Genomic DNA, 14,891 nt, shown 5'->3' on the forward strand with positions numbered 1-14,891 from the left:
GATATACTTTCAGCTAATTGGAAAATCTAGTGGGCTCTGCTGGAGGGTTAACTATGAGTCAGTTCTGACTTGACAGAATAACAACAATGCCTACGATTAAATGTTTTTTATTTCATTTTTGGCAACTTGCGATTTTCCTAGATTCATACATTATGAATTCTACATTCCAATTAAAGCTGTCTGTGGCCATTCCTTCTCATGCAAGTCATTGTATGCTAGCACACGAAGGTCCTGAAAGCTTTATCCCATTAGTGTCATTAAGGCTGATGTCCTTTGAGGAGGCAGCTCATTCCTATTTGTATTTTGAGTGCCTGCCAACCTTGTTGTTGTGTACTGTTGACCTTTAGACTGTCCATCCTTCTCCAATGGAGCAGCTGGTGGCCTCAAACTGTGTGCCTTCAGGACTGCGGTTCAGCTTATTGCCCCTAGGCCACCAGAGCTCCTGCCAACCTTGTTGTTGTTTGCACTTGAGTTGAGCAGGACTCATGAAGACCTGAGGCCTTTGTATACATATCATCGCTTCTCATAGTTCATAGTTTTCAGAGGCATGCTGTTTAGGAAGTGGATGCCACTCCTGCTTCTAAATCTTATAAGCTTATATTCTGACCTTGTATCAGACAATGTTCCACTGTTATTCACTGGTATATTTTTCTTAAAGTAATTACCAGGTTTTTCTTCCTTGTCTGTCCTGGTATAGAAGCTCCCCTGATATTTGCTCACCTCGTATGACTCTGCTGATATCTGAAATATTTGTGGCATAGTCTCCGTTATCACAGCAGCAGGCAAGCTAGCCCAGTATGACAAATTAACAAATGAGTGGTAGTTACACATATATAAATGGTTTAATTACAAAAATTGTACCACACTAACTATATTGTTTTATAAACTTCTTTCCCTACCTTAACATGGTCTGGGGAGCTTTCTACACCAGTAAACAAACATCTGCACATCACTGTTGATGGGTAAACTGGATAATACTCCTTGGTGTGGCTATATTATGTATGTGAAAAAGTTTCTTTATTAACTTATTGCTTTTTGTTTTTTAACTTATTGCTTTTGAAGGTGACAAATACCCAAAGATAAAACCAGTTGGGATCTTCACAAACAGCGAAAGCACAAAGATGGAGAGTCTTACCCAGCAGTTCCCTGCGGGTCCTGCTTGCTATTTCCTTAATCTCCATTCGAGACAGAGACAAGGAATGAGTGACAGGAATGGCGGCGATGCCAATGCCGATGGAAGTGGGCGGAGTGATGACCTTGGAGACTAAGGGAGACTTCAGAGGCCGCTCGATGCTTCTGCCGACAAGGTTTCTCAGTGGAATCTTGTACAGATTTTTGGACTGAATTTCAACTGAAATGATTTAGAAAAGACCATCAGAATGATAAGAAAAATGTAAACTATTTACAAGAGAGTAACTTTGACAAGGGCGTCCTTCTTAGAGAAGGAGGTAAGCGAAGGAGAGGAAGACCCTCAATGAGCCAGATGGACAGTGACAGCAACAATGGGCTTAAAGCCAACAGAGATGGTGAGGCTGGCACAGAATCAGGCAGGGGTTGGTTCTACTGTACACGGGATTGTTGTGAGTCACAGCTGACTCAGCAGCACCTCACAACAACCATTTGTGGTTCCTCAACATAGTTACGAAGGAAGATTTCATGTCACATGCTTATGTCCAAAGTCTCATTAGAGGCCATTTTAGTCTGATAGCACTATGTTTTCCAACGGCTTTGTTTTCATGTGTAAATTAGATAAAGTGCAACCACTCTGGGTTTCACTTGCTCAGATCCCAGGAGGAAAGAGAAGCAAAGCACAAAACCGCAGTGAAGCCAGCTGCACAGCTGCTCCATTTGGGGAGCTCTGTGTATAATCGTAACCACGAGCATTAAAGACGGTAGATACAGAAAGTAGTTATGAAAAACACTGTGTAGAGCGACAAGGTAACCACAGGAAAGGCCTGTGGGTTCATGAGCAAAGCCAGATAGGGTGAGAGCAGGGTGTGCTCGCTAGTGTTTTAAGTTTCCTGACAATGTGCTTTCAGCTACTAAAAATTCACTAGATGTAATAATAAAAAAAAATTCACTAGATGGAAAAATCACTTGGCTGTTATAATCAGAAATCCTTTCGCTTTTACTTCCTTTCTCTCCATTAAAGCAATCTTTTCATAATGGCATTAAAAGAACTATCTCAAGGATTCTTAATGCAATCAATATATTCAGAGTGCAAGGGGGAGGGTTTAATGGCTTTAAAGAATAACTTTAGGCAGTAATTGCACTTGACAATGAACTAGTGAAATCAGACTGGAGTAAAAATATCTATTAACAGGAAAGTAAAAACCGGACCTCACCTTCCCCCAGGGAAGAAGGAAAAACTGGAGTATCTCGGCCTGGGGGTGTCTGAGGAGAATTGTGGGCACTGGCCCCCTTGGAACTGCTTTCAGATGACACCTCATTTCCCGCTGTAGTTGCTGTGAAGTATATATCCGACTAGGAAGAAAGACATGACAGCTGCTTAACATCCCAGGCCCGGTATCCACTGGCCCTCCCTTCACTCCTCAGCTTCCACACCCCATGGGCCATGCATACAAGATGCCTAGAGTAGAGCTGGGCGCCTTGTTTGTCTTTGCCTGAGTACTGAGTGCTCCACTACTCCCCCTCAACTATTTGTTGTCATACACTGGAAGGCAACCAACTGTCCACTCATCTTCTGTAAACACACAGCATATGCTTCCCAAATGGGGTCCTCAGGCTCCTAGACTATTACCACTGGGAAGGCTCTTAAGGTTTCATTTGGCACTGTTTTACAGATGGGGAAAAGTGATCATTCATGCACTGAGTCAGCTAATGTTTTGCACTTCATAAGAGGCTGGCTTTAGGGTTAGCTGCAGTGGTGTGCTGCTGCTAGCCTGTACTGACTCAATTAATGAAAGCTGATTTTCTTGGAATTTTGTAATCCAGCTGTTAAACAGAGCTATTATAAGAATTCCATTATATATGCTTTAAAGAAATTATAGTAAAACAATGGTAATAAATAGAAATGTTTTCCATTTCTAATTATCTTATTATATTTTGCTATTATTCATGCTCTTAAAGTTGTCCACTTTTGTAGTATCTGTAGGGGAGCTCTGGTGGCCTGGTCTGCAGGGAGACGCAATGCTGACTCAAAGGCTGTGCCTCTCTGGTTGAATCCACCAGCAGCTCCCTGGGAAAAAGATGGGCAAGCTTGCCATGTGATCATGGCTTCAGAAAGGTCACTAGAGGGTCAGCTATGCTTTGAGTCTGACGTTTTAAAATATCTGTATGATGGAGATGTATTGTTTTGGAAAAGTCTGCACTCAGGGACCTCTCCAAACTACTGAGGAGCAACGATGTCAGTCTGAGGGCTAAAGTGCAGCTGAGTCAGTCCATGGTCTTTTCAATCACTTCCTATGCATCAGAGAGCTGGACAATGAACAAGGATGACGGAAAAATGGATGCTTCTGAGTTGTGGTATTGGAGAAGAGTACTAGCTATACCATAGACTGCAAAAAGAACAAATAGATATGGAGAAACAGATAAGGCTTAGAGAAAGTGCAGCCACAGTGCTCCTGGGAGGCAGGGATGGAGAAGCATCATCTCATACTGTGGGCATGTTGTTAGGAGAGGCTGTTCCTTGGAGAGGGGCATCACGCATGGAAAGGTGGGGTAAAAAAAATAAGACCCTAAACTAGATGGATTGGCCAGTGATTTCTGCAATGGGCTCAAGCATGTCAGAAATGATGAGGATAGCACAGAATAGGACAGGGTTTAGATCTGTTGGTCAGAGTCGCTATGAGTCATACTTGACTTGAAGGCACCTAACAACAACACCATCACCACAATGGAAATACTATCTACTGGTGGCTACTGACATCTCTTTTTAATTCTGTATTTGGAGGCATTACACAGGTGGCTTGAAATTAATCCTGGTGAGACTATTTGCACTATCGACATTGGTGAATACTACGAGTCAGAGCTTCATCTGCTTTGCTGATTTTTGAGACTTAAGAAACTAATGAAGAAAATACAGCCAATAACATATACAAATAATAAAAGAGCCCTCTGGCACAATGGCTGTGAACCAAAAGGCTGGTGATTAGAACCCACCCAGCTGCACTTTGGAGATGACTGGTGATCTGCTCCCATCAAGATTATGAAAACCTATAAGGCAGTTCTAATCTGTCACACGGGCTCATTAAGAGTTGAAATTGACTCAAAGCACCTAATTAAAACAACATTTTTTTTTCAAAGTCTCTACAAACTTTTATTAAAATTTCAATTAAAAAACCTCCAAATCCAAATGGGCTCTTCTGTGTTGGAAATTGTGAGGATGGCAGAGGATAAGACAGGGTTTAAATCTGTTGTTCATGGGATTGCTATGAGTTGTACTCAACTTGATGGCACTTAACTACAACAACATTGGGGATGATAAAGGCTCAGAGCCAGTAATAAGATGCCCTGATGTCAGTATTAGGATCAATAATAGGATGCCTCACATTCACATGGCAATATGATGAAATTCTTAAAACTAAAGTTCTGCCTTCATTCCTGATAATATCCAATTTTGTCAATGTTCTAAGAAACATATTCCTAAAGATTTGGGCTAATTGGTAAAGAGGTTTAAAACAACATTTTTTTGGTCATAATATCATATTTTTATTAAATTCATTTTCCCCCTGGGAATTTCTTTCTTTATAAGTCATCTCCAAAACACCACAGAATGCCCAGAAGACTTGACTTAAGAAAATTCAGCTGCAACTGAGCAAGTGAGGGAATACACGCAGATATGGAGAGCCCCCTACATGCAGCCAACTGAAAAGTGGCTCCCCTAAGAGGCATCTCTATCCTAATCTCTGGAACCTGTAAATGTCACTTCATGGAAAAGTTTATTTCAGATGTGATTAAATTAAATTAAATTTATTTTTTAAAAATGAGATTATCCTGGATTGTCTAAGTGGGTCCAATGCAACCCACAAGTGTCCTCATAAAATGGTTGTCAGATGCCTTCAAGTCCACTGTAACTCATGTTGTTGTTGTTAGGTGCTGTCGAGTCGAGCACGAATCATAGTGACCCTATGAACAAAAGATCTGAACTCTGTTCTATCCTGTGCCATCCTCACACTTCCTGACACACAAGAGCCCATTGCAGCAGCCACTGTGTCAATCCACCTGGTTGAGGGTCTTCCTTCTCCTTTGCTGACCTTCTACCCTTCCCAACATCAATGTTCCTCTTCAGGAAAAAGTCCTTCTTGGCAACATGTCCAAAATATGTGAGGCTAAGCCTCATCATTCTTGACTCCAAAGAGCACTCCGGCTGCACCCTCTCCAAGACATATCTGTTTGTTCTTTTGACCGTCCATGGAATATTCAGTGCTCTTCTCCAACACCACAGCTCAAAGGCATCAATTCTTTTGTAAGTCTTATGCATTGTCCAGGTCTCTGGTGCATAGCTAGTAATCAGAAAGATTATGGCCTGAATCAGATGCACCTTAGTCCTTAAACTGACATCACTTCTCTTCAAAACTTTGGAAAGATCCCTAACTGCAGATTTCTCTAGTGCAAGGCATCTCCTTACTTCTTGACTGCTTGTACCAAGGGTGTTAATTGTGGATCCAAGCAAGATGAAGCTGTTGACAGTCTAAATCTCCTCTTCACCCATCATGACACTGTCTATCGATCCAGTGGTAAGAATCTTTGTTTTCCTGACACTGAGATGCAATCCATACCAAAGGCTGCATTATTTGATCTTCTGCAGCAAGTGCTCCAAGCCCTCCTCACTTTCAGCAAGCAAGGTTGTGTCATCTGCATAATGCATGTTATTAATGAGTCTCCCTCCAATCCTGATGCCACACTACTCCCCACAGAGTCGAGCCTCTCGGATAATTTGCCCAGCATATAGACTGAATAGGTAGGAAGAGAGAATACAACCTGGATGTACTCCCTTCCCAGTTCCAAGTCATGCAGTGTTCCCCTGCTCCATTTGATCAACAGCCTCCTGATCCTCATGAGCACAATCAAATGCTCAGGGATTCCCATTCTTCTCAATGTCAACCACAAATTATCACGACCCACACAGTCAAACGCCTTTGCATAATCAATAAAGCAAAATTAGACACTCCTCTGGAATTTCTTACTTTCAGCCAGGATCCATCTGACATCAGAAATTATATCCCTGGTACCACAGCCTCTTCTAAACCCTGGCTGAACCTTAAAACAACATTTTAAAAGTATGTTTAGTCTAGAATTGAAACATAAAGAAGTTTTGGGCTAATGAATTATGATTTTCATAGGGGCAAAAATAGTTTAATAAAAGAAGATTTAAGTGACAATAAATTTATTGGGAAAGGATTAGTGGATCAAGATAGAACTCCAATAGTAAGACTGTCACTGAATTGTAACTGTAGGTTGTCTACAGCTCTGTTCAAAGATACAAGATTCAGGAAAAATTAACAAATGCATTCTGTGAGAACTAATTGGCTCCATGGACTGTATGATCAAAAGCATTCTGATTTTATTATTTGTAAATTGTAAGCTATACCTTCTTTCTACCAGTGGAATTTAGAATCAATTAACACATGCACAGAGAGATATATACACACCCCCACCTATTTTTTGAGAGCTGGGAGTTCCACATTTACCTGCACACCCCTGGTGCTGCTTTAGTGATGAGGACAGCACACTCACCAATTCTGCAGACTGCAAGCGAAGGGAAGGTAGACTAGTAAACTGTCACCACCAAATGTGATGAATGTTGGGAAGGAGAATGTGCAGAGCAGAAGGGGCAGCCAGGGCCCTAGCCAGACTAGCAGCACCAGGGATGCTATGTGGACAGCTTCAGAGCGGAACACTAGAACCAGACCTTCTGAGTGTCCTGCGTCAGTGATAGAAGATGCCGAGCGTGCACAATTTGTTCCTGTTTGTCTCTTTTCAGCTAAGGGTTCTCAACTGTGTTTTTTTGCTTAAAACCTATGCTAGTAGATACAGACTAACAAATTAGCCATTATCTTGTGGGACACAAACTCAAACTGAGAATAGAAGAAACAAGGAAGAAAAAAGTATTGGAATAAAATTTTTTTTTTTTTTGCACATTTTTAACTTTTGTAGATTTGGAATGTCCTTCAGTGCAACAGTGACATAAACAACTGGTTCAGTCTGATTGGAGATACCTCCTTATTAAGTGCCAGCCACACTCAAGAATTATTAACAGAAAGAAAGAGGAGTGACTTCAATGTAAGAAAGCCACATAAGAAAACCTACGAGCCTGTTTTCCACTTGTTCCTCAATTAAGTGTGGCCTTTTCACGTACAGATGGCATTGAGTTGTCAGTATAACTCAGTGAGAAGCGGGGTCAAGGCTTGCCTGAAATCTCAAGATGCTTACGCACCCCCACGCCCCTCGGGCAGACATAAAATCCCAACTCTACTCACTCTGGAGGCCACGAGCTGAAGCTGAGGCACGACTGCAGTGTGGACCAAGTTTCCATTCACCACCAGGCGGATCTCCATGGAGTCAGTGGTAAACGCCAGGAGGTATGGGAAAGCACAGACTGCAAGGTACCGGGGAGCAGGTCAGACCTGGGTCCAGCTGGTGGAGGGGGCAGCATCAAGGCTGTCTCTCATTCACCCTGACTTTCACGTTCATGCAAACCCTCTCATCTTCCTTCAAATGTGCATACACCCCAACCCTAAAATGCCATTCACCTACTCCTGTCACCTCCTCTTCTTCCCTTAGTTGCCAAATTTCTGCCTCTAGGAGGCATGTACTGTCCAGTTTTCTTCCTGGGACTCTGTAACCCAATCTTCTACTAGCATACCTGACCAGCAAAGCCGTCCTGTGGCACCTTCCCCCAACTGCCCAGGCTGAAGCTGGACAGACCCTTTCTTTTGGCTCTCACTATTCTGCTTGGACACCCCTTCCTTTCCTTACTCTTTCTTCCAGGCCCAGCCCATGTCTCTATGAACCTGACCGCTCTTCCTGGATGTGCCTCTTGTCTGCGCAGTAGCTGCAGCTTTCTTTTCGATGCACATACCTTGGGTCTAATGGGTTTGCTCTTTGTTAAAAGATACCACCTTATCATGAAATAGTTCTCACAACACACTGCCTCTTGGACACTGCAACTGTCCTGGTTTCCCCCTGATCAAACTTTGGCATTGTTATCAAGCTTCTCTGTGCTGTCACTTTGACCTTCATACTAGTCCCCTCTCCCTGCACAGTCTTCCTTTGTGAACTTATCTGCCCTCTTGGCTTCACCCTAGTGTCTCTGTCTATCACATGTATGCTTTTAGCTTTGATCTCTCAAGTAACCTCTAGTGCTGTGGCTCTAAACATGGAAGTAAGTTTAAATCCTCTCTTTTTTTATCATATTGAGTTGGAAGGCCTGCCAGGTCTTGCTAGTGTATCTTGAATTGGCCCTTTTGCTTCCTTCTCAAAACTGTGGTCCCACACAGCATGGATGAATCTTGTGGACACTGTGCTAAATGGGACATCAAATGTACAAACCCCAATTACATGATATGAAGTAAGCAAATACATAGAAGCCAACATTAACTAGTGGGTACCAGGTGCTGGAGGGAGGGGCACAGAAAAGGTTTTTGCTGGACTGCATTGTAAGTATGGTGGGATTGTAAGTTAGCAAAAAAAAGTGTAAATGGAGGTACAATTTGAAGAATGTACCCAGTGACTTGTCATGTGCACATGTAGAAGCTGATGAAATGTGGTATGTGTTATGTGCGTATGACAATAAAAAGCAAAACCGTCCTCTATTAGTGTTTTCATATTAACAACTTGTTTTGAGGGAAACAGTGCTAACTGGAACATTCGTGGCTCTGATCTCTCACAAGGCAGATTACTGTCTGTTGTGAACTGTGAACCATAAGAGCAAAGTACAGTCACTCACATCGTGATATTTAAGTTGTAGGGAAATAGCTGGGCAGACGGCAGGGATGGACAACTTGTATGATTATAAATGAATGATCTTAAGAATACCTAAGAACGGGATTGATTGCATTTTGCTTCCTTTCTAAGTCAGTCTGTGTTTTATGAGTTTTAAGACTAGAAGCCTTCAGGAGCAGATGTATACAGTTCTTGAATTTTAGAAAATGAAGCCCAGAGAAATGAAACGAAGTACTGGAATGAAAATGGCATTTAGGGACTGCTCTCAAATGCTCAGTCCCTGAGAAGAACAGGAGGAACAAATAAAAGACAACCAGAACAAAAGGAGAAAATTTTTAAAAAGAAAAAGACTGCTTTATGTATTAACTACACTCATGCTATAGATGGCAATTTAGCAGTAAGCCAGCAAATTTGTGTACATGAGATTGAACTGTTTATTTATGAAGGCGGGCAGTATTACGAGAAAGGTTTTTCTTACCAATGGCATAAGGAGCCTGGTTCCAACAGAATTGGAAATCTGACGCAGAGGGTTGAACCAAAAAAGAGCCACCATTAAATGGGCAAACCTTTTTATAGATGCAGCTGTCTGCAATGAAACAACAGCAACTCATTTTTGTTAAAAGTAACAGTTAGATCACTGATATTAGATAAACAATCAGGTAACAAGGTTAGCATCCTATCTGCTAATTCTTTATAAATAGGGTGAATATTATAATTCCTAGGGTTCAGAAAGCATTCAGAGCACAATATAACTTGTTATTGTGTACCGGTGAGTCAGAATTAACCCTCAGCTGACCTTCTAGTGGGTCTTCAGAGGCAATAAATCTCATGGGAGGAGATTTCCCATCCTTCTCCTGCATAACAGGAGGTGAGTTCAAACCATGTGCTTTTGGATTGCAGTAAAAGTTTCTTACAACTAGGCACCAGAGGTCTAAGAATATAATTACAACAAATAATAACAGAATAATAACTGCCAATTTTTTTGAAAGGTTACTACATGCCAGGCACTGAGCTTTGAAAACACTGTCCTATTAAACTGTATAACCTTGTTAGGTGCTATTGAGCTGGTTCTGACTTGTCGTAATCTATGGATAGCAGAGAGATACTGTATGGTCCTTACGATTGCTGAGGTTTGAGCCCATGGTTGCAGCCACTGTCAATCTGACCCAATGAGAGTCTTCCTTTTTGCTGGTCTTCAACTTTACTAACCATGATGGTCTTCTCCAGGGCCTGGAGATAACATGCCCCTCCTGATAACAAGCTCTAAGTACATGAGATGAAGTCTCATCGTCCTTGCTTCTAAGAAACATTCTCCAAGACAGATGTGTTCATTTTTCTGGCAGGTAATGGTACATTTTAATATTCTTCACCAACACCATAACTGAAAGGTACCAATTCTTCTTCAGTCATTATTCACTGTCCACTTTCTGTGTAAAGCAATTGAAGATGTCATGATGGGTCAGGTGTGCAAAGATGACATGCTGGTTTTACAACTTTTTTTTTAGAGAGGATTTTCGCAGCAGATGTGCCTAATGCATTATGGTATTTGACTGCTTTTTCCTTTTTTGGGGGAGGAAGTGCCATTTGATTTAGTTGCTGATTCCACAGACATTAACTGTGGATCCAAGTAAACAAAAATCCTTGACAGTTTAAATCTTTTCTAGCATGATGCTGTTAATCAGTCCGGTTGTGAGGACTGGAGTTTGCTTTGTTAGGCAGGATCCACACGGAAGACTGCAGTCCTCGATCTTCATCAGGAAGTGCTTCAAGTACTTTTCCCTTTCAGTAAGCAAAATTGTATCATCTACATATTGAAAACTGTTAATGAGCCTTCCTCCAATGAGGAATATTTATTTCATATTTAATATGCTTATGAGCCTTATTATTTATCCTGTGTGGTGTGGAAAAAAATTTGAGAAGTGAAAAAAACAAGAAGAAAACATGGAAATCATCTGATCTACAGCCTTGCCTACTAGAGGTAACTACTCATAGCATTTGGCAGTCTTCCTGCAAACATTTTTGTTATGAATGTATGAATAGTTGCAATAAAACAAATGAAAAGAAAGAAATATAAGTTCTAAGGAAAACTGGAACTAAGCCTCTAAGAGGTTAATTGCTTTTTACACTCCAGTGTATATCTTTTTTTATGTCCTTAAATATTTTTTCAAGAACACTAGTGTTTAAAATATCAAAAGGTTTCAGTATTTGACTACAACATGTATTTGCCAGTCCTCTGCTGTTTCCATTTAGTTTGCTTAAAAAGTTCGCTGCTTTATAAATAATGCTGTAATCAGCAGCTGCAAGAATTCATCTCTTACTGCTTGCTAGTTATTTTTCTTCTTTAAAAATGTTATCATTATTTTTGTGTGTGTGTGTGTGTACTGTTAAATCGGATCTGACTGGTACAGAAGATTGTCCCTCTTTCACCAGCAGAGCACCTCTGGGATTGCAGTGCAGCTTCTTGCCACTAGGCCACCAGAGCTCCCCAAAATTAATCTCTTACTGTTGGCTAATTATTTCTTAATAGAGTTGCCAGGGAGGAGATCAGCAAGGTCAATTGAAAATGTTGCCCTAACCAAGTGAATGTGGCCATCCCCCCACCAAGAGGGTCTCTGTCTCACTGGAGACCACTTCCTCCTGAGCTGCTGTCCTCTCTGGCGGTGACTTCTGGACTTCAGTGACGAGAAGAGCTTCATGCCTGCCCACCTGGTGCAGGTCCGAAGGAGGCCACCTGTGTCCCAACTGAAGAGCCATCCTCCTAAACCCTCTAGGAGTGTGGAGGTTTCTTGATCCCTCCCACGCACTCTGCTAGAGAGGGGCCCCCTTAGATGATTGTATATGCTTTCATCGTTGTCAGCCCACTGGCTACCTGCACTGGCTTTGCTGGGCAAGGGTCTCCAAGGCTGGGAAGCTGGCACCATAGAGCAATACCTGAGCCTCCACCTGTACTGGGCAGAGTGGCTGAGGGTAAAGGCCAGAACCTGGATTTGCGCCCACCACTGCTGCCTTGCTGGCACTGGGTGTCAGGGAAGCTTCCAGAATGGCCACTTGGAAGGCCCTTGAGTCACTGGGAAGGCTTGGGGTCAGGAAGGACACTCCAAGACTGCCGAGTTGCCTATGGATGCCATCTGCCACTACACAGGCTGTCGTCCACAGAGACCACCTATTCAAAATTTTTAAACACACACACACACACGTTAACACATTCCACCCAATTCTTCCCTAGAGATGCCCTATTAACTAAATCACCTCTAGCAGTGGCAGCCAGGGCCTGCTTGTCTCTGCCAGTCTGAGATCTATTTCTTTCCCACTGTAACTGGTACTTTAAAATTCTCAGCACAACATAGTAAGTTTATTTTTCCATATTTATTGATTCTAAAGCTCTGTCTGACATACTTTGAGCATGTTGCAAGGAGAGACCAGTCCTTGGAGAGGCACATCATGCCTGGGAGGGTGGAGGGACAGAGCAAGAGAGAAAGAACTTCGATGAGATGGATTGACTCAGTGACTGGGGTAGCGGGGGTAAGTGTGTCAGAGACAATAAGGTTAGCACAGGATAGAGCAGGGTTCAGAGCTGTTGTATATAGGGTTGTTGTTAAGTCGCAGGTGACTTGATGGCATATAACAACACTGAAAAATTGTATTTATTTTTTATTAATTATCTGTTCATATTCTTTATACATTTCCTATGGGTGCTCAGTTTTTAATAAACATGTAAGATAATGTCTTTTGTATTGATGATATTAACCCTTTTAGAAATATTACATATTTTTTCTGTTTGCTTTCTTTTAGTTTTGTTTGTTTGTTGAAGGGTACAAAGATTTAAAAAATTTCATGCAATCAAACCTTTGACATGTCTTCCCTGGTTTCAAAGCAGATGCTATTGGCTTTGATGTCATTCTTGGAAAGGCCCTCTCTACACTGTTAACACTTGATTTGAAGCCATCTTTTACTAATTCTAAACTTTTACTTTTCACATCTCACTTTTAGTCCAACTTGGATTAAAAGCCAGATGCATAAATTTACTTATTCCAAGTTATCCAACTGTTTCAACAGTATTTTTTTAAAACCTACCACTTCTCTACAGATGTGAAATACCAGTTTTGTTATATACATTTTATCCACATTTGAACCTGTCTGGCTTATTGAGTAAATACCAAAATCTTTACCAAAGTGACCATTATATATTTTCATCAGCAGCATATTAGACTGCCAGTTTCTCTCTGTCCTGACCAACTTTCTATGATAAGTTGTTTTCAATTTAGGTATGTAAGAGTTGTGTCTCACTGTGGTCCTAACATACCTTTCCCTAATGTGAAAAGAATAAACAGGTGTATCTTGGAGAAGGTTGAGTCAGAGTACTACTTGGTGGCAAAGATTATGGTTTGTCACATATACTTCGGGGATGTTGTCAAGAGAGGCTATTCCTTGGAGAGGGACATCATGCCTGGGAAAGTGGAGGGGCGGTGGAAGAGAGGAAGACCCTTGACCAGGTGGGTTGACACTGTGACTGCAGCAATGGGCTAGAGTTTGTCAGAGATTGTGAGGAAGGCACGGCATAGGACAGGGTTCAGATCTGTGTCCATAGGGTCGCTATTAGTCATACTCAACTTGACAGCACCTAATAACAATGACTAAAATATGTTATATATCTTTTCATGTGTTTCCTTAGGATCCACTTAACTTTGGTGAAATACTTAAGTATTTCTTTTGTTTTTAAATTTTATTTTTAAGCTTTGTAAGTTATTTACATGTTCCAGATAGAAGTTCTTTATCCACCATGTGATTTACAGATGTTTTTTCCCTAGTCTGTGACTTGGTTTTTTTATCATCTTAAAAGAATCTTTTAGAAAGCAGAAATTTTTAATTTTGATAAAGTGTAATTTATTAACTTTTTATTTTACAGATTATGCTTTTGGTATAATACTATGAAACTTTTGCTAACCCAAATCACAAATATTTCTTGCTAGAAATGTTATAGCTTTAGGTTTACACTGAATTCTATGAGCCATTTTGAGTTAATTTTTATACAGATGTGAGGAATGCTTATTATTTATTTTCATACTGTTGTTGTTGTTGTAAGGTGCTACTGAGTATGAGTCATTGTAACCCTAAGAACAACTGACCTGAGCTCTTTTTGTGTGCCAACCTCACAATCTCTGGCATACTCAAGTCCATTGCTACAGTCACTGTGCCAACCCACTTTGTTGAGAGTCTTCTTTTTTACCATCCCTCCACATTCCCAAGCACAATGTCCCACTCTTAATGATTAGCCCCTCCTAACAACATGCTCAAAGTATGAGAGATGAAGCTTCATATCTTTGCCTCAAAGGAGCACTCTGGCTGTACCTTCTCTAAGATCTGTTTGTTCTTTCGGCAGTCCATAGGATATTCAGTACTCTTCTCCGACACCGCAGTTCAAAGGCACCAATTTTTCTCTGTCATCCTTAGTTACTTACTGTTCAGTTCTCAGATACATAGCAAATGGCTGAAAAGGCCTTGGCCTGAATCAGGTGCACTTTAGTCCTCAAACTAACATTATTGCTCCTTAATAATTTGGAGAGGTTGCTGGCTTATCTTCCAGTGCAATATGTCTCTTGATCTCCTTACTGCTGGATCCAATTAAGATGAAGTCACTGACAATCTTAGTACTTTCTCTGTCCATCATGTTGTTGCCTATTGGTCTAGTGGCTACGATTTTTGTTTTCTTGATGCTGAGATGCAATTTATATTGAAGGCTGTAGTGTTTAACCTTCTGCGGCAAGTACTTCAAGTCCTCCTTACTTCCAGCAAGCAATATGAAGGGTATGGTAAGTTTTCCTCCAATCCTGATGCCACATTCTTCCTTACAGAGTCTAGCTTTTCAAATAATTTATTCAGCATATAGATTTAAATAGGTACAGAGAGAGGATACACTCTTGATGCACACCATTCCTAATTTTAAACCATGTGGTGTTCGCTTGCTCTGTTCGCACAGCAGCCTT

At 41.2% G+C, this 14,891-nt stretch overlaps 1 protein-coding gene across 3 annotated transcripts in view; it reads right to left on the bottom strand.

Moving 5' to 3' along the window:
* GARNL3 (GTPase activating Rap/RanGAP domain-like 3) overlaps nucleotides 1-14,891 on the bottom strand; it is a 243,864-nt gene that overhangs the window by 3,879 nt on the left and 225,094 nt on the right. For all 3 annotated transcript variants that reach the window (XM_006892544.1, XM_006892543.1, XM_006892542.1), the window contains 4 exons: nucleotides 9,386-9,493; nucleotides 7,443-7,561; nucleotides 2,346-2,484; nucleotides 1,136-1,351 (listed from right to left, as the gene is read on the bottom strand). In XM_006892544.1, coding sequence (XP_006892606.1) covers nucleotides 1,136-1,351; nucleotides 2,346-2,484; nucleotides 7,443-7,561; nucleotides 9,386-9,493 — 582 coding nt within the window. The remainder of the gene's footprint in view (nucleotides 1-1,135; nucleotides 1,352-2,345; nucleotides 2,485-7,442; nucleotides 7,562-9,385; nucleotides 9,494-14,891) is intronic.

This window comes from Elephantulus edwardii, unplaced genomic scaffold, assembly GCF_000299155.1.
Source record: "Elephantulus edwardii isolate Elephantulus edwardi_28Jun2011 unplaced genomic scaffold, EleEdw1.0 scaffold00116, whole genome shotgun sequence".
Taxonomy (NCBI): domain Eukaryota; kingdom Metazoa; phylum Chordata; class Mammalia; order Macroscelidea; family Macroscelididae; genus Elephantulus; species Elephantulus edwardii.